The sequence below is a fragment of the Enoplosus armatus genome, chromosome 5 (assembly GCF_043641665.1).
Source record: "Enoplosus armatus isolate fEnoArm2 chromosome 5, fEnoArm2.hap1, whole genome shotgun sequence".
Taxonomy (NCBI): domain Eukaryota; kingdom Metazoa; phylum Chordata; class Actinopteri; order Centrarchiformes; family Enoplosidae; genus Enoplosus; species Enoplosus armatus.
In genome coordinates this window covers 4028489-4050424 of record NC_092184.1, presented here as the reverse complement: position 1 = coordinate 4050424, position 21936 = coordinate 4028489, and the positions used below count along the sequence as shown (strand labels likewise).

At 44.6% G+C, this 21936-nt stretch overlaps 4 protein-coding genes across 7 annotated transcripts in view; 1 reads left to right on the top strand and 3 right to left on the bottom strand.

Annotated features, from left to right (window-relative positions):
- Positions 1–490: 490 nt before the first annotated feature.
- On the bottom strand, positions 491–4054 carry dhrs13b.2 (dehydrogenase/reductase (SDR family) member 13b.2). Of its 2 annotated transcripts, none has more exons than XM_070906166.1 (8): positions 3958–4054; positions 3616–3789; positions 3269–3544; positions 2794–3123; positions 1906–2253; positions 1696–1788; positions 1414–1429; positions 491–1263 (listed from the first exon to the last, which is right to left on the bottom strand). In XM_070906166.1, the coding sequence occupies exons 1-8, from the start codon at positions 4001–4003 to the stop codon at positions 1116–1118; spliced, it is 1431 nt and encodes a 476-aa protein (XP_070762267.1). In that variant the 5' UTR covers positions 4004–4054; the 3' UTR covers positions 491–1115. The 2 variants fall into 2 exon arrangements, with proteins under 2 accessions (XP_070762267.1, XP_070762268.1); XM_070906167.1 differs by having other exon boundaries at positions 1121–1263; positions 1414–1433.
- A 703-nt stretch (positions 4055–4757) lies between these two features.
- gemin4 (gem (nuclear organelle) associated protein 4) lies at positions 4758–10807 on the top strand. Its single transcript, XM_070906220.1, has 6 exons — positions 4758–4779; positions 5515–7587; positions 7992–8148; positions 8233–8503; positions 9277–9990; positions 10456–10807. The coding sequence occupies exons 1-6, from the start codon at positions 4758–4760 to the stop codon at positions 10675–10677; spliced, it is 3459 nt and encodes a 1152-aa protein (XP_070762321.1). The 3' UTR covers positions 10678–10807.
- A 528-nt stretch (positions 10808–11335) lies between these two features.
- Positions 11336–14129, bottom strand: LOC139285753 (TLC domain-containing protein 3A-like). The gene is made up of 5 exons (XM_070906399.1): positions 14008–14129; positions 13431–13514; positions 13021–13240; positions 12739–12834; positions 11336–11740 (listed from the first exon to the last, which is right to left on the bottom strand). Exons 1-5 carry the CDS (start codon positions 14127–14129, stop codon positions 11444–11446), a joined length of 819 nt encoding a protein of 272 aa, XP_070762500.1. The 3' UTR covers positions 11336–11443.
- Positions 14130–19269: 5140 nt separating this feature from the next.
- Positions 19270–21936, bottom strand: part of LOC139285309 (ubiquitin carboxyl-terminal hydrolase 2-like) — a 28943-nt gene continuing 26276 nt past the window's right edge. For all 3 annotated transcript variants that reach the window (XM_070905855.1, XM_070905856.1, XM_070905857.1), the window contains exons 11-12: positions 21807–21927; positions 19270–19963 (exon numbers count right to left, since the gene is read on the bottom strand). In XM_070905855.1, the coding sequence (XP_070761956.1) occupies positions 19879–19963; positions 21807–21927 (206 nt within the window). In that variant the 3' untranslated portion in view covers positions 19270–19878. The remainder of the gene's footprint in view (positions 19964–21806; positions 21928–21936) is intronic.

The window sequence follows — 21936 nt, the reverse complement described above, 5'->3', positions numbered from 1 at the left end:
GGTGAAATAATAAAAGAAGTGTCTGAAAAAGGAGAAATTCTGCTGCTGTTAGATTAGGTATGTCAGAGAATTTGGTGCCACAGAGACGAGTGCAGACAATACAGATATATGGAAAGTGACAGCTACACTTGTATTCTTGTTTTCACCCTTGAGGATTGCGAAAGAAAAACAACGCGGTGCGATTAAAAATGTTGCATTACAGCTTACAAGGAAGCCGCAACTGCAAAGTTGGACAGAAATGCCCTGAATTATTCATATTGCATCAAACATCACATCAGAAGGTGCGAGCTCACCTCTGCTTCTGTGCTGCAGCCATCGTGGACCTCCGGAGCTCTCATACACTTAAGAGCATTTTCATGTCAATGAGATTTAAGAGATACGTGTTGATAAAGGATTTTTACTTGTGTCCAACACTTCACTTTAAGCAATTTGATAAATACAGGCCCAGATCCCCCGAGACATGAAAAACTGAAGAAAAGGACATTTCAGACAACTTTCTTACTCCAAGAACTTTTAATATTCACTCACGTGTTGCCAGAAATGAAGTTAAATCCGTTTGATAACATAATAAGCTCTCAAATCAATGTAATATTATTATTTCAATATAGGTCATTTAATTATTTAAACTATTTAAAGTCCCTTAATACAACACCTACCTGGTATTGTACTTATTATTACATTGTTCAACAAGCAATCAGCTGCCTTGCTCACATTTTAGGCTAACTGCAGCTATGTTTCATTAAAGGTTCTGTGTTTCTCACAAAAACTCATTGTGTGTGTCCTTGAGGTCCAAACAAATGTATTTACTTCCGCATAAAACATTTCCATAACTGCTTTTTTAAAAACGCATCTCCACTTCCTCCCTCCTCTATTTGAATAGTGTGAAACCGGCGTCATGTGTGCCTGTGCATCATCGTGCACAAACAAAACACTGACCCACTTGTGAAAGCATTGCTCCGCAGCGCTACTAGTAGTCAAAACCTCTACAAGGTACCTTTAAACAGTGATTACCAAGGAGGCCAATCCTTTATCTCAACATCAGGTTTTTAGCATCAGCACACCAAAGCCAACATACAAAAAGTTTTTGTTTTTATCAGTTTCATGGAAACTCAAACTCACCTTAAAAAACAAGCAAAAATCAAACGTCTGAGACATTCTACAACAAAAATCAACGAGGGAGGAGGAGAGGGGAGGACAGTCTGTCTTCCCCGGCGTCTTGAGTTGTTCTGCTCAGTCTTCCAAGGCTGCTCAGTATGGTTTCTTCTGCTCAGAACACACACACACACACACACACACACACACACACACACACACACACACAGACAGATTAAATATTGGTTTGCCTTGATGGCAATGGTTCAATCAAAACATGAAGATGAAGGGAACAATCATTTTGTTTTCATATCATCTCACCTGCGCTGATGGTTTTCTTGCTGTGGAGAAAGTACATGAGAGTCACTCTTTCAGGCATCAACACATTGGTTACTGATGATTCAGCGTTGTCTGTAATTTGCCTGTACTACACATGATTGCAGCGGCGAGAGTGATAATTAACCCGTCTTCTACATTCTTTAATGTTCCTTTTGAATCGCTTAAATCAAACTCAATTAAACAAAACCGTTTCTCACTACGACAGAAGCTCAGACTCATTTCAAAGACTCCGCACGTCCACACATCCTGTTATCTGCCTGTTACCTGCGTATAGCGAGGGCAGCATCACATACAGGATGGCCAACAGCGTGACCACAACGAAGCCCACGGTGAGGTTAAACGTCCAGCTGCTCGGCTCTGAGCAGAGAAAGCAGACAACGAAACAGGGCGTTAGGTGTCAGACATGTCGCTCTGCTGCCACCGTGTGGTAGCTCACAGTACTACAGTTAGTGCGACTTTGTATCCTCCACCCACCTTCGACAGTCAGGATGAAGCTCTTTTTGATGGGCACCCTCAGGGACTGATGGGAGACGCTGCATGTAAACTGTCTCCCTGAGTCCCTGAGTGAAGCCTGGAGGTAGAAGAAAGCGGACAGCGAGTAGGTCTTGTCCGGGTTGTGTTTGTGGCTGGACAGCAGAACGTTCTGGAGCACCTTGGGGAGAGGAGCGCCCACCCTCTGGCCTGACACTGCCGGGTCCTGCTCGTACCAAACTACCTCCACGTCCAGAGGGTAGTAACTCTCCGCCTCGCAGACAACCTTCTGCTCCCCTCCCTCCTGCAGCGCGAGGGTGGGTCCAACGTTGAGGGAGACACGGGGAGCCTCTGAGGAGAAGAGAGAGTAAAATTAAATGAACAGTTCCAACAAGAGCTTTCTGCTGTGAGTTTGACGCCAACTGCAAAAAAGCCGGTGTTGTGTGCAACATCAGCTGTCTTTATGAGAGGGAGAGTTACTTCTATTGAAAAACTTGCACAGCGTTCGCTCCTGCTGTCACTACAGCCAGACGTGGCGTTCAGACGTATGTAACCTCCCCCGGAATCAGGCTGGCTGTTTCCCCTTGTTTTCCGTCTTTATGCTAAGCTAAGCTAAACATATCCTGGCTGTAGTTTCCTATTTACTGTACGGACATGAGCGTGGTGTCATCAGCATCTCATCTAAAGCGAATAAGCGTATTTCCCAAAATATCCCCGATTTACCACGACTACCTCTACTGTTTTATCTGTTACTACAATGACTAGTACAATACATAAGTATAATAATATTGAGCTGGAAAGTTCATTTTGAAATAACACTTAAGCCAAGGTTCACTTTGGAGAGAGTTTCGTGGAGATGTCAAACACTACAGGACAACTGAGCAAACTCACCTTCGATATGCAGACGTAAATCCAGACTGCCGAACAGCGGAGTCACGGACACCGAACAGATGTATGACCCTTCACTGCTCATCTTGGTGAAGGGGAGGGAAAAGGAGGCGTCCCCGCCTGCGAGGCCCTTCAGCCCAACACCGCTCCCTTGGGTCTTCCCTGAGCGGCTGGTGTGGCTGAAGAGTTGCTTTCTCTCGCCACGATGTTGCCAGTGCCACTCCACAGTGATGTTTGGTCCTTTGTGGTCAACAGCAAACTGGCAGTGGAGCTTTTGCAGGGAGCCAAGGCCTGCTTTCACTGATGGAGATTGGGTTTTAATGACCATGACAACTATGGAAACGGATGAGACAAGACAGAGGCAGAAGAGATACACTTTAGGTCTTAGGACATGAACACAGACTGGGATTCAATTTAGATACGGGACTGATATTAGTCTTTGTGCACCAACTTAAAGCAGATTTGTTGTGAGTGGCACCTGTTGTGGTGAGTATCTCTCTGTCCCCGATAGCAGGCCAGCTGAGGTAGTCCTGCTTGCCTGAGGGGGGTTGGTCAGATGGGTGTCTGAGGAAGACGGTGACCGTGAACAGGCCCTTGGTGTGTTTGAGGGTGCAGCTGAACCAGCGGTTGTACTCCTGGGGCCCCTGGACTGGCCAGCGGACATGGATGCCCTGTGTGCTGTACCTACGCAGCTCACACTCCAGCTGCTCTGCTTCTACTCCCTCTGTGTACCGCCGCAGGTCCAACTTAGATCCTAGAACAGAACAGAAGACGATAGAAGACGATAGTTTTCAGCCTGTCACTCCTTTAGGCTACGGATCTTACCGGTGACCAGGAAAGTGACGGCATCTGGGTTAACAGGAGCGTCTCCTTTTTGGCCAAACTGCAGCATCGCCTCTCTGTGAATGAGCTCAGTGTCGGTGAGACCCTTGATATTAAGCACATGCTCATCAATGAACTGACAGGGCAGCCACGACATCTGATGGACACACAGCACACCTGAGAGAGACACAGAGTGAGTCAGTACAGCCGGCTAACATATAACACTGTATACTGCAGAGTATAGTACATTACAATACAGCATAACACAGTGTAGTATAGTATATTACAGCACAGTATAGTATACTGTAGTATACTATAGTAACAAAGCAGAAGAGGATAACTTACCTGCACATAGATACAAGTAAATAAGTGACTTTAAGATGCGATCCATGATCGTAATTTGGTAGAAATCTCTCCTTGTTGCTCGAGCTGTTCACAGTTGAAGGGTTACTTTCACTTTCGCTTTAGAGGAAAAAAAAAAACTTGCTTGCTTTGCCTGCCTTCCGCATCACGTGTTAGGCAGGTAAAACATCACGGACAAAACATTTAAAAATGCATGCTATACATGTTACCGATTTGTTATATTTTAAATGATACAATGAGCGTCTGTGTCCTAAATATAGTGTACTTATCAGTCATTCCTGTGCTTTGTGTTCGGTGTAGAAGAGTGTATGCCGTGTTACACATACAATCAGGAAAGCAAAGATAAAGCACATGTTTCCTAAGTGCGGCTCCAGTAACATTTAGCGACAGTCCGTTATGGAGTAAGCATTACTTTACATGGGTTTCGTTTTTAATGCCGGCAAACCTACAGTACTGGCTTCGTCCTGCGGTGGCGCTGTGGAGACACGTGACCACACCTGAGCGCCGCGGGACCCTCTTGTTTCTTGACCCGCTGACGCGGAACAGCGGAAGCGCTCTATATGAACTTGTTGACATGCTGCTGAGAAACGCGTGAAAAGCGCATCATGTCGACGGACTTCGTCAGTTTGACAGCCTACATTGCGGTACATTGTGTTGCACTAGTGACTTAGTGGACTGGACTCTTTTGACCGACATGCTGCGGAGCAGCTCATGACTGGGAATTCAAATCCAGACTCAAATCAACGAACTAGCTTAGCTGCATTTAGCTACATTCAGCAGCTATGACATTGGTGATGAGCAAAGGTAACGTTAAGTTTCTGTATAATGTAATATAGATCTGAAACACGTATCCCTTTAATATATGACGCTACATTTAATTAAAAATCTTTTATGTTTAAGTTGCCCTGTTTATCAGCAGTGCTGTAACAACTATCCCAAAAGTAAGACTGAAGTCTTTTTTTGGAATCGAGGTCAGATGAAACTGTCCTAAATTCGGTAGTAATTTGTTAAAGCTGTAACAAACAGTTCATCCTGTTCTCCATGGTATATATCTGGTGAAAGAAGATGAAACGAGAATGACAGGAAAACCCAAATCAAACATTGACGTTTTATGGAGGAAGACTCCGGTTTGTGAATTAGTCCTATATGCCGAATTGAAGAATGGCTGCTAATGATTCCCATAATATCTAAGACTTGTGGTTCTGTCAGGTACACATTTGTACAATTTAGAAAACAACGTTAAATCTGATTTTTTTTGATAGCAGTAAGTTATTAATAGATGTTGCGTTTAGAGCTGAAACGATTAGGATTAATCGGTTAGTCGACGGACAGAATGTTACTAGGCAATTATCTTGTTAATCGAGTCAAATTAATTGATAATGAAAATGAGTTTCAGTTCTAATTGTTAACACTCCTGTCCTCCTCTTATCTGTGGTAGTTAACAAAGTTACAGAATTGGTCAGTTGGCAGTGCATTGCTATTTCTCTCAATGGATGAAATATGTCTCCTTTCCTTAGCTTTGCTCTCTTGTGCTTTCAGATTCGGCCGTTCTTCAGGGTGCCTTCCTCCTGGCTGATAAGCTGTGTCTCCCCTCATCCCTGTCCTCTCTTCAGAAGGCGGACTGGAGCAGGGTGGGCCATCCAGTCCTGGAGGCAGTCAGAGAAATCTGTAGACAAGATGAAGGCAGTGCACATCCCCCCACGACGACTGTCACCTGGATAAAGAAATTAGTTTGTGTTGTGTGGCTGAAGCTGTTGTGCAGGGAGGCTGGAGAAGACGTAGAGATGGCCTGGAGGGAGAACCCCTTCTTCCCCCTCCAGAGCGGCCTCCCTGAGGTCAACCACGTTGTCCTGCTGGAAGTGGTGAGGTCGACGGAAGCTGCTCAGACATTTGCCCAGTTCCTCTTGTATCTTCCTCAATCTCACATCTGCACTGAGCTCCAGAGGCTAGTGGAACACGTGAGGAGCAGCCCTGCGAGAGAGGACGATGTCCGACTTTTTCTGGAGGTGTGGTGGGAGCTGTGGAAAGGCCGAGATGAGCGCAAAGCCGGAGGAGAGGACAGCATAGAAGCAATGTTCGCTAGACAGTTTGCTCGTCTCTCCTCCAAGTCTTCCAGTCTGACCCCTCAGGCTGCCAAGAGGTTAAAGCTAGACACGTCGGATCTACCAGCATCGTCGCCCACCTGTGATGTCCTCCACATTGTCCTGCACGCTCTTGAAGACATAAAAGCTCACATATCTACAACAGATCTTTGCCTCCAGGCGCTCTCCATTTCTCTTGATGCTGTCTATACAGCCTTCCTTATAGACCAAGCAGTCATACTTCCAACCAAAGAGAAGATGCACATCCTGTCCAAAGTGGTCAGCGTCAGAGAAAAGAACGATGAGAAACTGGGTCCTGAACTTGTTCGGGAGGCTCAGAGAGACCTACGTGCTTCTCACACACCATCCGAGTTTCACCCCAGCAGGATGAAGCTCGGTGAAGCCTTGAAGATTATAACAGAACTTGTGCAGTTTTGGCAAAACGGCGGGCTCCTGAAAGTGTGTGGCAGCTCTAACCCTAGCTACTCAGCATTCAAACTAGAGCAGAGTGTCCAGAGAGTCCTGGCGGCTCTACAGAGAGCAGAAGGGCCCGAAGCTGTGACTGAAATGGATGATCAAGAGACTAAGAATGTTCTCAGAAGTTTGCTGGAGTCACTGGCTTTCCCCGCGGTAGAGAGCGCCCCTGAGGTGAATGCGAGGGTTACCGCGATCATCATCGGTCACCGTCTGGACGACTATCAGACCTTTGCGACGTTATTTGCCAGCGAGGAGAGTTGGTCTGCCTGTGGCGCGCTCTGGATGGACTGCCTGGAAAAGAACCAAGCAGCCTTCCAGCAGTGCGACACGCTGATCAAACTGACCTCCACCCTCATGTGTAAACTCCATAGTGAGAGTACAGATGTGAGCCAGTGCAGGAAGCTGATGAAAGTCATAGCAGACATTTTCTCTGCGCTTTCCTTAAAAGACAAGAACAAAGCGTTGGCTGCCATGCTGAGACTGTCCGACAGGGGGTTCTTTGGGTGCTCCGTCCCCTCTGCTGTGACCGACGGGTTTGAACAGGAGCTCAACATGGCCTTCAACTGCATCATCCAAGGGGGTGGAGCGTCTGCAGCGGCGTCGCAGGGCAACCTGAACACAGCCGTCTCTTTGGTAGCGAGAGTAGCGTTTCAGAACCCAGAGGCTGCTTTGAGGTCTTGTTGTCATTCAGCCGTTTTCAATAAAGGTGCTTTCTCTCTCATGGCTAAAATCCTGCAGCAGCTGCCTGGACTCAGAGGACAGTGGGAGAGTAAAGATGAAGCTCTAAGTGATGGAGAAGAAGAAGGGAAAGAGGCAGAGGGAAGTAGAAATGAAGGAAAGGATGCTCTGAGTGGCAGCGGTCTGCTCTGCAGGTGTCTACAGGAGATGGTCGAGACCAAATCAATGTCAGCCAATGAAAAAGAGCAGTTCCTCAAGTGTCTGGCTCTGCTGATGATGCCCGTCATGACGGTTGAGGGAGAAGAAAGGATGCAAAGCTTCCTGCCACCAGAGGAGGTCGTCAACATCTTCGTCCTGCCTAACCTCTCCACTAATGGTGACTGCCAATGTATCTCTTCCCCAGGCTTAAATGTTAGCGTGGGAATCCTCTCTGTTTAAAAAGTGAAACTATAAATGGCATATTAGTGAGACAGCTCGACCAGTATGATGCCGATATTGGCCTTTTAATGAAACGATGTCAGTGATAATGAAGAGAAGCCCCCCCCTGATCAGCGTCTTTCAAGATGTGTCAGCATTGGTCACTCACTATATTTTTCTGGAGATTTGAACCACATCTCACAGTCTTCATCTTGGAGGCGGGTCCCTTTTTGTCAAACTACTGTTGTACCATTGCTAATGAAACAAATGTTGATTAGTGCAGCTTTTAAGGATTCCTTGTCAAAAAGTGTTTATGTAAAGAAAATCATTTTGATCCAGCCTGCTTGCTCGTGTTCCCTCCAGGTCAGAGCTCCTTCGATATAGAACTCAGTCTGCAACTTCTCCACACTGCTTTGTCTGTGGGCGTCCAGGAGCCAGCCTCGTCCCCTCACTGGGTGCTGGACTGCTCCCCCTTTCCCCTGCTCTATGTTCTGGCCCAGCTGCACAGCCAGACTCTCAGGTTTGCATGATGAACTGTTCACCTCTTTAAGTGATAACTGTAACCTGCCTTTGACTTCAACGCGTACCCGTCTGTCTCTGCTAGGTGTTGGGAGCAGCCACCAGAGGGCACTGTCCACCACTGGTCCATGGACACCAAGGAGCTGCTGGTGTCGGTGCTGACCGCGCTGGGGCAGGTGATGGGTGCAGAGGTGGCGGCGGCCCCCAGCACGTGGTCCAGAGCTCTGTTCTGGCTCTACAACAAGATGGAGGAACTGGACTGGAGTGTTCGTTTCCACCTGAAGCCCGTTTGGGGGGAACACTTTAAAAACGAGGTTCCCTCGTCTCTGCTGGCTGTGTGTGATCTACCTGAGCAGGTAAGAGCTCAGGGTCGTCGCAGCTTGGGCTCGGAGACACTTCACACAGAAAGCCCGTGCTGAAACATGTTTACGAGGCAGGCTAGGTCTAAAGAAAGATGCTACTTGATGCATCATGGGAAATGTAGGATCCAGTGTGTTTGGAGTTTAACCCACACTAGGGACAAAATATCAGCATTTCTCAGCATCAGCTGCTGTGATTTTTGACCATGCTTGTTTTAGTCTGTCTCTTATGAGTTGTCTGTATTTTTCATTGTGAAGTGACGTGTATTTGAGCCCACTGATCTCTGGAGGCAGTATCAGCCTGCCATTAACATGTGGCGTTATTTATTTATTTATTTAACATTCTCTCTCTCACTTAGAGACACAAGTTAAACGGCAGCCTCCGCCTGGTTATTGGGATCAGCTTAGATCTTAACAAGCATATCTTTCCTGTGGAATAAATTGAATAACATTTTGTCAAATAAAAGCTAAATGCGCACATTACCCCAAGTTAGAACAATAAATTATACAGAGGCAACAAAATTCCATTCAAATAGATGGAACAAAACGCAGGGCCTTTAATCCAACTGTAGACTATAAAAACAAAAGAAAATAAAAATATAATAATGACATACTGTTTCACTTTTATTGTTACTGAATAGCCCAAAAGAGGATTGAATTGTTGGTGTGGCTAGTTTAGCACTGCCTTGTTTTTTTTTCTCTGTCATTCTGTAACAAAATATTTCTGCTAATACATATTCTCTCTGGTCCTGTCTCCCCCTCCTCTGTAGGAGTGGTCAGGTCTGGACCTGCCCCAGTATGGCCCGGGCACAGGTCTTTTGGCCTGGATGGAGTGCTGCTGTGTATCAGACTCCCTGCAGTCCACCATGTTGTCCCATCTCTCTCTGGACCAGCGCAGGCCCGACCACGTCAGCATGTTCAGCAAAGGCCTGCTGGTGGCTCTGACCCAGACCCTGCCCTGGTGCTCCGTCTCCCAGTGGACCCGATTGCTGAGAGTCCTGAGGGAGCTGATCGCCTCAGGTCGCCTTCACGTTCCCTTCTCGCTCGAGTACGTGGACTTCCTGCCCCTCCTGGATCTGAGGAGGTTTTCGTGTGAGCTCCGCCTGTCTGTCCTCCTGCTTCGAGTCCTTCAGCTGCTCTGCGGGTCCAGCTGCTCCCACTGGCTGTCAGTGGACGGCTGGGCCCACGTTGGCAGGTTATATGCCCACGCTGTGAGGGAGATGATCAGTTCAGTGAGAGCCAAGCTGCCTCTTCCTTCATCTGGTGCTTCAGCGTCTCCTAAAGCATCTAGAGACTCCAATGCATCCTGCACTTCAGTCAAAGCTCCTAAAATGTCCAAAGACTCCCTGAAAGACCTTAAACAAGCAGAAGGTTCTCCTCTGAAGTCAGAAGAGTCCCAGCTGGAGGAGAAGGTGGAGACGGTTCCCAGCCAGGAAGTCCTTTTTGTACTCAGCCAGCTCTTCTGCCACGTTCAGCACATCCAGGTAGGAACTATTAACATGAATACTAATAATGGCCACTGAGAGTTGTTCTTTATTTACTCTGATTGGCTGGAAGGTGTGAATTAACTTAAGTAACCGGACGTTTGTTTTCAGTTCCAAATGAATGTGCCAGTATTAAACTGTAGGTGAAGACAGCAACAGTGCTTAGCTAAAGATCCCGGAGCTATTTGTGTAACCACCACCACAGACAGCAAAAAAAAGATTTAAAAACTTCTTATGCAAATATAAATTTAAAATAGTTTGCCTCCAACTTGTCAGGTATTATAACTTAAGAGTTTAACTAACTGGCTTCTTGAAAGTCAAAATAGCAACATTTTAGATTCAAGATGCCAGCAGATGATATTTTGATGGCAAAATGTACACTCAATATATTGGAATAGACTCCTCTGATGTATTCGTTTTCCTGAATCTGGATTGAAGCGTCAGTGGTAAATGTCCTCCTCCCAGGTGATGATGCCAGGAGGCCAGTGTGAACCTCTGTTCCTGTCCAGCCTGGAGATCCTCAGCCACTATGAGGCCATCATGGCCGCTTTCCCAGACAGCAGCAGCCCGCTGGAGAGCGACAACACCCGGCACTTCTTCTCCACCATCACAGACAACCTGGAGAACCAGGAGATGAAGGCTGTACTGCAGCAGAAGATCGCTCAGCTTGTGTCGGCGGCGGCTTGAGACACATTCTCCGATGCTCTAAAAATGTTGAGCGTGTTTGCTGATAAAATAAGGACATGATTCGAGTTGTCAATGTTGTATGCTGTACTTGGCTAATTTACAGAGCGATGTGAAGGAATTGGATTGAATAAAAAGCCGATATTTCACAGCAAATGTCTTTTTGTGCTGCCTCAGTAATATTCATCTCTACTTTAAAACTGAGGTTCTTGAACAGGACCTGGTGGCTGAGATAGTATGCTAATTTGCTATTAGTATTATTAATTACAGAGGTATTTACACCTGGGGCACCTTGTGTATACATTCATAAAACCTTTAAGGAGCTCACAATTACTATCAATACATCATTTCATTTTATTGATGCTTTATTTGTACAAAAATATTCTCTGCAAATACTAAAGCTTTAACGATGTACTGTACTAGCTTTAACAAGACATTTAGGACAGTTGAGTTGCATAATTATTTTAAAACATGATTTAGTGCACGACAAACAGTGAACTGCTGAGGCAGTCTAAAATAAAGTCTAAAGATTGTGAGAAGAAATTCAAAATATTCTGAAAATAAAGTAGAACATTTACCAGAAAAAAAAACTGGATTCATAGAAAAGACAAAGTCAGAATGTTCCGAGAATAAAGTCACAAAAAAATCATTATGTAGCTGTTGAGAACAAAGTAAAAAATGTAATTGAGAGCAATATTAATTATACTTGGCCTCAGTACTCGTGGTATCTTCTCAGTGTTAAACCAGGTGATTTTATGAACAGCTGGACTCAATCTGTCCTCGGCTTGTCTTTGCTTCCGTCCCCCTTCCCTCTCTTCTGTCGCAGGTAGAGTCTGTTGGCTTTCCTCAGCAGCAAAATAAACCAGTAGATCTGTGGAGCCAGGATCACCAGGTTACCCACATTGCACTGCAGAGGCAGATGGAGGGCCACTCTGTGCAGGGGAATCCCAAACTGCCGACCGTACATCCAGTACATGAAGGGGAAGACCAAGATCCGACACGTGAAGAAACTCAAGAGGACAATGATGCCATTGATTCTGTGCAGCCTGGTGTCGTCAAGGCCCAGCTGGACATCAGGGGAGAAACGGAAGAGAGGGAAACAGAGTGAACGGGAATATTAAAACAAACTTTAAATATTTGTTACGCTCACAGACGGGTGCAAAAGCAGATTCTTCCATGCAGGGCACGAGGTCTCACTGGATGGTTTGATGACTATGAAAATGATGCCAATCATATGTTATGACCTTCACAGTCTCCACATGTCAACCCAACAGGACACCTCTGGAAGATATCTATGGAAGGTATTCATCCCATTCCAATCTGTTTAAATAAGCTGACAATTTAACATTAAAAACTAAAAGTTACAATTTTATTTTTATTTCAAAGTTACAAAGTTATAATTAGTACTTTTACTTTTGTCACTTTACATTTTATAATACTTGCATACTTGTATTTAAGTAATATATGCAATGCAGGACATTTAATTATAACATCTGGAAGGTATGGCTAAATGGCTGCATTTATATAGCACTTTTGTCCAAAGCACTTTCCAATTTGTCACACACACACACACACACACACACACACACACACACACACACACACACACACACACACACACACACACACACACACACACACACACACACACACACACACACACACACGGTGCTGATCTGACCATCAGGAGCAATTAAGTTGCGGTTCAGGGGATCGAACCTTCGACCCTTTGATTAACGGACAACCTGTTCTGCGTCCGGCCACAGCTGCCAATTCTGCAAAATTCAACTGGTGTTGAGTCACTGATGAGAAATGTGACCACAGGCAATGACACATCAAAACATAAGTGTGAAATACTGTCCCTGAGACAGAGCGGGCACAGCCCCAGAGAAAGCTGGAATAAGTTAGGTACTTCAGACCTTCACTAAAGGCTGTGCAACAGCTTTATGGCTGTAAATCTGATCCTACTGCTGTGAAATCAGTGGCTGGTAGAGCTCTGGCAGTCTTTGTAGGGAAAACTGGGATGCAGCAACATTTTAAAATGATGTGGTCCAGATGGTTTACCTGGATGAGAATCTTTCCTATAGAGACGAAGGGAGTGCTGAACTCTGTGGTGAACAGGCAGCCGATGAAGAAATCACCCAGTCCTCTTCTGAAGAACTGCAAATCAGACACACTGCACAGTCAGCAGACGCAGGCAGCCTGTTGGTACAATTTCCGCCCCGGGGATCAATAAAGTATTTCTGATTCTGTACAGTATATATATATATATGTGTTTGTGTGTGTTCATACCAAAGACCAATCACATCTACAAACACACTGCGAGTGATTCCTCCCCATACTTGCCAGAACGATGGGCATGAAGATGAGAAGCAGCGCCAGGTGATGGAGGACCAACATCCAGTCCTTGCTGAGGAAAGCCTTCACGGTCTGAAGAGAGTGGCCGCTGTAGGGCCTGGAGTGACCTCTGACCCTCTGAGTATGGTAGTGGCTCAGATACATGGCGTAGATGTCGTGGGCCATGTAGGGAGCTCCGAACAAAACGAACCCATTGACCAGCCAGTGACTGTGTATGGTGAGACAACAAGGATTTTCACCAAATTAACGTTATTAATATGCAAACAAATAGCATGGTGTGAAAAGACAGTTGATTCATTGTGTGTTGTTTCCCCACAAAAGCCTTAGGCACAATGCTTACAGTGCTGTTAGTTCAGTGAGTGTAAATGATTTTTCACAGTGATAAAAACCTCTTTTACCTGTCAGTCATGGTGTCCCTGCAGGATGTCACGACCGTGACTCCGGCTGCAGTAGCCAGAGATGCATGGATGGCGGAGACCAGTCTGAAGAAAACAGCAAAAATGGTCAAGAGAGACTACACATAGTTTATAGACAATTAACACGAAACTCCATTGAAATACATATTGATTTATTTGGTGTCTTGCTTATCGGCACCAATGCATACATGATGAAAAATTACTTAAATACCTACCCCTCTCACAGGTCGAATTTGGTGTATTCGGCCGACATATTACCCACGTATGACTGAATAATCGATTAAATTTAGACCTTTTCTTACCGCTCATAACACCGCCCCCAGTTAGTTTGTAAGTTATTTCACTTGACATTAGAGGTAGAGAATGAGGACTTCACTCAAACGAGCCCTTGGTTCATTATATGAGTGCCGAATTAATCAGTTCGTTGTTTAAAGTAATATAAAATAGTAAGTAAATCTCCAAAGCGTATCTAAACGGAAAGACAAGCAAGACAACACTGAACGGCCGCATGTCTTAAAGGAGTTCGGTGAAGTGACCGGCTGGCGCCGGTGCTGCTGACCTCTCACTGACAGAAACCACGTCGGCATCACTCCAGTGTGTGAACGTGTATTTGAATGCTTTCCTGAAGCTGTAGAAAAGACCTGGAAACACCACAGCTCCACAGACCAGGGCAGTAAACATTGTCCTCGCCTCGACCTCTTCCTGTAGCCGCCACACCGCCTCGATGATCAGCGAACAACAGTCGACAGCGGCGTTAGCTAGTCGTCAGATGCTGCTGCTGAACTTCCCTGTCAAGTTCCAATCAGGGAGCTGTAATTGGTTGGAGGGGAGGCGCTGTCAGCCAATAGCAGGCGTTGACATTAAATAACCTTTTGAAGTAAATCTATTGGTTTTTTTTAAATGAAGATAATATTGAGCTTGGGGTGGAAGTGACTATTTACTATTGTTAGCAGTACTGTATTTAGCTACATTTCAAGTCACGCTGCAGTCAGCTGACATGTTAGTGTAAGGATGGTTATAATGGGTAAGATTAGCATTATTGTACCTCTGCATAGGTAAAAACCTTTTGTCAATCACACAGTGACATTAACTCAAAGTGCATTTTAACTGACCTACTTTTTACTTTTACCTGATTACATTTTTACCCAAGTAATTTAACTTTTACTTGAGTAAAATATTCTGGTACTCTTCCTATCCCTGTATATGTAATGCATATTCTGAATATTGATATCCAAGTCATTTCTTTTTTTTTACCTCAGCATGTATCTTATAATGTAGTATAATTTCATATATACATATATTTCTGTGTATGTAACTGAAGCCATTTTAATACTTTATAATTGCAGGTTGTGTTACAATTGCCTTAAATACAATTTGTTCTATTCCTTTATTGTGTCTAATCTAATCTTATCTGGATTACCTTGGAATTGTGATGACAATGGAGTTTAAATATCACCCCAAACTCATCCATCACTCATCGGAAAATTGTATTCAAACCCTGCCTGGTTTTGTGGAAACATTCTTGTAAATTATATTTTCAGCAAAGACGGCAAAATGATGTCACACAAACAACTGACCAAGATGTAAGGACGGGTCGCTTCAGTGCAAGACTACAGTCAACTTCTCTCAGTTTTACCTCAAACATGGATATTTTTGACACTGCCATGGATTTCAGTTCATCAAATGATAAACTAAACAACTATAGCCCTCATATGCAAGCATTTCAACATGAATTGCTGTACAAAACTTTAGCCGTAAACAGTTGCTAAATATGCAGGGTCTTCTCCCCTGGTCGGTTTCCAATGTGCAGATTTATGTAACCAGGACATAAAATGGTTTTAAAAGTGCAAGTTAATGAAATGTCTTCCCATATTTTCTTTATTTTTTATCATATTTATATAGTTTCTATAGTCGCTCCAGTAGCTGGTTTACTTGAGTTTCGTCTACTGTATTTGTATCAAACACATGACACCGCTGGCCACATCTGCCCAGCAGCCACTGCAGAGGTTCTCCCTTCTCCTGGATGTGTTTCTCCACCGTCCCTCTTCTCAGCTGCGCTCCATGGGTGAACAGCACCACGCGTCATTCCCAGGATACAGTACGTGTTTCTCTTGTTTCTCCTGTGATGTGACCCCTCATATTTGTCTTGAGAGCCCTTTGCAGGGTGCCGAGCCTCAGGTTGGAAACCACTGGGAACATGGATGAACAATTCAGCCGATGAATTAACAAATGAATGTATGAACAAGTGAATCAGGCAGCGCTGCTCTCTACCCATCAATAGTGAGCATGAAGACAACATACCATCATTAGTTTACCTAACTTGTCTCCATGGTTGAAGAGCACCACGGCTCCCTGCCAGATGGGGGGTTTGGAGCCGTCTGAGCTGGGCTTCCATGGATGACATGGGGCTCTGGGTGGCAGAGGGGCAGACCTCTGCAGAGCTTCTGGGACACTCTGTCAGGAGCGGTGGAGTGCGACAGCCACCCTGGGGTGTCCACCACTGTCACCTGGTTGATCACATTTAGACAAAGCGAGTAAAGAGCAGATTTAGTTCAAAGGAGTGAATCCAAACTGTAAAGCTTATATATATAGTCATTTTCTTTGCAGCTGCGAGTAGTTTTCTTGTGAAAGGCGGGTTTTCCCAGGATGGTGTTTCCTGCTGAGCTCTTCCCACTTTGTTTCTCACCCATCAACGGCACAACCACTCGGGGCTCAGCTCTGGACCTGACAAGCATTCATGATCTCCCATTCATACACACTCAAGTACAGATGCCAGCAGTCTTTCTAAATTACTTAAAATAGCTCACCATAAGGAGCTGCTACATAAAGGCTCCTGTTTCTTATAATCCGAAGCTTCAATCTGAAATCTCTCTCTACAAGCTCCTCATGTGATTCAGCGTTCTGCGCAATTGAATAAATCCACAAATAAAGCTTTTGCTGCACGTGTGTCGAGGCTGGGCCAGGCCACATGATTATTTCAGGAATAGTTTCAAAGTTCACAACAGAGAGGTTCCTGAGAGGTGGCCATGATCAATAAAAGGTCCATAAAACAGCATGAGAACACACACACACACGCACACACACACACAGTAGTAATCCTGTAGCTCTAGCGCCATCTTGTTTCAAAATGGGAAAGTGGCCCGTCTCTTTCCGTCACTGATGTGACACTAAGTTCACTTTTTAAAGCCGGTCTTTGTAACTTGTGAACAAACACATGGCACTTTTCGTTCTCTTACAAATGAGAAGTTGAATTCACGAGCCATAAAATGCACCTCTGCTTAATTCAGTGCACTCGTGGGGGTTGTGCTGCTGCAGCCTCGCTTGGTGTTGGTATGACCAGTTAGCTCACGATGCTAACATTAGCTATCAGATGGTAACTGTAACTTTCAATTTATTTCTGAGAGGTCTTCCTGGACAGAACCGTGTCATTTGGTGCACGTTTTAATTCATTCCAGCTAGTTGCTGGCTTAGCGTCTTTTGGTCAGAGCACAGCACGTCTCCCGAACATTTAAAAATGTGACGATAATCATGCAGTTCTACATATCTGAAGATCAATGTTGCTAATCATAAGTAAATAAAAAAAAAAAAATTTACTTTGGCTTAAGTTCTTGGAAATTATTTGGATTTTTTTGAGAAAGATTGAAGTGTTACAGAGATGTTCTGACATTACTGAGTGGGTTCACTGACTTTGTGGTCTACTTGTGTTACTGTTGAGCAGCAGCAGAAGTCCGGCTTTAAAGTCCTCAGGTCTTGTTTGTTCAAATGCGAGGACATAGAAAAGATCTACAACCGAGCCGCTGGATGAATTCCTGTGCGTGTCACACTGAACTCCCACCCAGCTGGCCTCAGTGGAATCAGTCAGTGTCCAAATAAAGATATAGAGTGTGACATCCTTCAACATCCAATTTTGCAGATTGTGTGCCACCAAGTGAAGTGACGCCAGTACATCAGTCTGATATATATATAGATATAGATATATATCTATATCTATATATATGTAATGTGTGATGTGATGTGATGTGGGGGCCTCCAGGGTGTCAGCCTATGGAACTATTCCTGGCTGCTGGACCTTTTCACGGCATCAGGTCACACTCTGAGGACGCAATGTTCGGACCACAGAAATAGGCCACGTCCGGATAATGGAGCAGCAGGAAGTAGGCCAGGCACTTCCATAACGATTACTGAGCGATCCATCAGACGGGGAAAAAAAAAAGAAAAAAGATTCAAGATGAATTTTATCACTGAAGTGTGATTTTACTTTGTGTACCAAAGACTGGCAGCCAAACAACACTTTCCAATAGAATGAGACCTGGATTACACTAGACAATAATAATTGCTCAATATTACAAGTATTCAATGCTTCCCCCCAAAACACTCTTCTAATAAGAGACCGCAGAGGCTGAGATATCCTGACTTTTAGTCACGAGTATGGATCAAGCTCCACGACCATGGATGGATGGATGGCCTTACACCTTCTGTGCCCACGAGTCACTACTGCAGAGTTTCGTCCTCCTTCTCACCTCACCACCTGATGGTACAGTCGCTCCGACCAGCTAGTTACTGCCTCCACAGTTGGTTTCCAAACCTTTTTGACTTGTGACCCCTTAAAAGGAAGCAATGTCAATGTCTCGTAGGTTCCTAACTTCTACTGGTTGCGACCAATTCAGTCAGTCATCTTCCGTGCTTCATTTGATTATCTTCATCCAGAAGAAGTAAAACTGTTAGTTATCTTGTGACCCCTCAGATTGAAGCTTTGACTCCATGTGGGGGTCACGACTATGCATTCCACTCGTTTTTTGTCTTATTTTTCCTTTCTTCATCCATTATCCACCAATTTTTCCTTCTTCCTGTGCAAGCATCTGTTACAGCCACCATGTCTGAGCAAAACTTGCATGCTCTACAGTTTCTACAGATTCTCCGTCACAGAAGCTAAAAAAAGACACAGACTCAAACTAAAACCACTGTTTTGTTAGCTTTTATTCATATATATATATATATATTTATATACTCGTGTTTGACTGCCACTGTTAAAAAGTGTGACTCATCACATTATCACCTGTAAGCATAAATAATCACTTTTTTTTCTCTCTTGAAACGTGGGAAATAAACCAACTGAAAACAGTTATGGGTCATTTTCAGCACCATTGAATAGTACATTCTCTATATTGCATCAGGATATAAAAATATACAGATATAGTGTGTTTTTCTTCTTTAAAACATTCTTTCCGTGTTGTTCAATGGCATGAAACAAGAGAGGAAGAAAAGACTGTTACCGTTATTATCGTCTATATCATTAATCCTTAGCAGATCCGTACTGGACCGTTCATTCATCCATTCACAGCACTTTTGAAAACATCAGTAGCAGCCACACGTGGGAGAAACAAATGAAACAAAACACATGCTAGAGGGGCGTCCTCTGAAACATGTAACACTCACAGTGCCACCGGCCTCACAACCACCTCTGGAGAAACAAAGAGAGTAAAGGAGATGCCAACAGAGACATGGGAGTGTTGTAGTGCAGCCGTGAAAACCAAGCAGGCCGGTGGGCTCCTCATAACCATGACCAGTCCTGTTACTACGGAGCCCCCCCCCCTCCAGGGTCAGCTGAGGAAAAAAAGAGCCATGTGTAAAGTACAGATTTGTAAACCCAGACGACAGATTTACACATTTTTTGCTCTTTTGTGATTCCTCGGCTGACACGGGCTCCGTATGTTACAATCACACACTCAGCACAGTTTATCCACAGTCCAAAGTGGTGGTGGTGATGATGCTCATGATGCTCATGATGCTGGGGTAATACCCCCCCCCCCCCCCCCCCCAACATAAAAACAACATGAATTCAAAGCAGAAAAAAAAATCAAAAATTGCAACCAGTCACTTTTAATGGTTTGAGGCAAACGAGAAGATCAAGAGTTGAAGAAAAAGAAGCGAAGGCGCGATCAGGGTGAGAGTTCGGTCTGCAGTGCATAGAGAGGGACTTCTGAGATGGAGACGGATTCACCGGTTGGTCAGTCAGATGGGATTATTGCCCTGTGTCAGCCTCGCACACTCACACACACACACAAACGCACGCACACGCACACACACACACACACACACACACACACACACAGTAAACACACACCTCCACCCAGAACGAGCAAAGACACGAGAGTAAAGACAGAGAGGGAAAGAAAGCGGGGCTGGTTGATCAGGTTCCTGTGGTTTCCAGAGTGTTCCCCTCTCCGGCTCTCTGCGCGGAGAGAAGCAGCCTCCAAGCTGCTGGGCGTGTGCGTCTTCAGGCGCACGTGTGTGTGTGTGTGTGTGTGTGTGTGTGTGATATATGTCCAAATACAAGTCAGAGTAGGCCCGGCTCCACCAACACTCTTATTTTCCCTCCATCTGTCCGTCAGTCAGAGTTTTGCTGTGGCCTGCCGTCCTCCAGGAGGCTTCACATCCGTGAGGAGGAAGCCAGCTCGTAGAACAAGACGTAGGCGTCGCTGCTGCGGACTTGGCTGGAGGACATTGGCGTTACTCTGGAAAGAAAGAGGGGAGATAGGTTGCGTGGTGAGAAACAAGAGAGTTATGGTGAAGACAAAGAAACTCTGATTTAACCCTGATATTTGCCATTTTGGCATCTATAAAGAGAATATCCAAACTACATTTAAAAGCCTTTGAACCACTTTTCACTCCTATTACTTACAGACTGATGGTACAGTCACTACACGCCTTATAGGCTTTTCACACTGGCACATTCCAAGTGGGCTAATACCGACTTTAGCCTTGGGCTTCCTGGCCCTGCTCCGGAGCAGAGTTAGCCCAGAGTTTGAAGGGTATCACACTAAACATGGGAGTGAAAAGCCTATTGGCCAGGCATGTCCTGTTATTTTCAGAATAAGATCAGTTTGCATGTCAGAGGTACTACACAAATGTATTTTTATGTCGACAGGTTTTCAACACACCACACTCCAGCTGTTATTCTTATTTCCATTACTTCATTTGGGATGAACGCGTCTTGAGTACTCCATCCTAATCATCATAGTACACTGTTGTAGCAGTTAGCAAACAAAAAAAAAAATCAACAACTTTAAACAGGAAGTGATACGCTACTTTGACTGCAACCATGGAATGTCACCGCCGCTTAAACATAAGTAAAAAGTAAAGATTTAACAGTAACATTTCTAAAAACTAATATTATTGTTTTGTTTTCCAAGATCTTTCTGGAGCTGTCTCACCACCGCCCACAACTCAATTGATTATTGTATTCAACTGTGAGCAGCTCCTCCACTTTGTGCATTGCATTGTGGGAGAATAGTGTGCATCACCGGCACGCTCAGAAATCGACCATATTTGGTGTGCATTCTGTCTGCTTTCAGTGTATTTCATTTTGTCACTTTTCCACTGTGAACACACTACATAATCCAAACCTGCTCAGAGTCAGTATGTAGTCTAGACTGGGGACACGAGCAGTGAGTTGGCTGGGGGAAAAGTCACGCTGCGTTAACTACCACTAACTACTACTAACAGTTCTTGTTTGCACTGTAACCATAGATGCACAGACAACATCTCCTGGATTACAGGAGGAAATGTCTGGAAGTAGTGATTATGAAGCAGGATTTGGAGAATCACCTATTTCTATATGACATCCAAGATACTAATGTTAACTGAAGAGAGCAAGTCGGACTGATCCCAGGTGGACCAAACAAGTAACTTGAAGACATCAACCTGGTCTGTTGGAAATGATTTCCATTTTCACTGCTTTCTGACCTTTTATAAACTAGAGAATTGATCAAAACAGTAATTGAGAGATTCATTGATCATGAAAATAAATCTGTATTAGTGCAGTGGTGGAAACTTGATATACAGCTGTGTTTCATTAAGGCACCTTTCCATGCAAAATAAATCATTTACATACACACCAACTAAAAGACTTGCTGAGTTTATCCTGTCTCAGTTTTGAAAGGGGTTTCAATGTATCCACCACACGTGGTATATAATGCACAAACAACTGGAGTAGCAGACGCACAAAACCACCATGTGCTGTGCGTGCAGAGAACCACGCTCTCTACGGTAAAGTCCTGGAGCTCTGCTACGCTGTTACACTGGGATACAACAATAGCAAGAGATCCGTGGAGCGGTGTGTAATAATGAATGACTGCAGTGTAGCAGGACGGCCGGTCAAGTTCAAATCCTATCAGCTCTAAAGCAGGACTTTTACATACAAATGAAGGAATATTATGCCAGTTGTATTGAATTCCTAGATTTCAGTGCTGTTTTTAATGGTCGTCCAAGCGTTTCTGTACATGTATTTGGTGTACGAGACTACATTGATGAAGTAACATGTCTTTTATGATGATGATGATGGGTGTTCAAACCTACCTGGAGTCATTGAATGTGTACCATTCTCCCGAGTTGGGATTGCGACAGTAGGCTGTGTAGTGGCCGCCCATAGTGGTGCCTGAGTGATTGGACACTGCATACAGGTTGTACACTGCATTCACTGGAACAG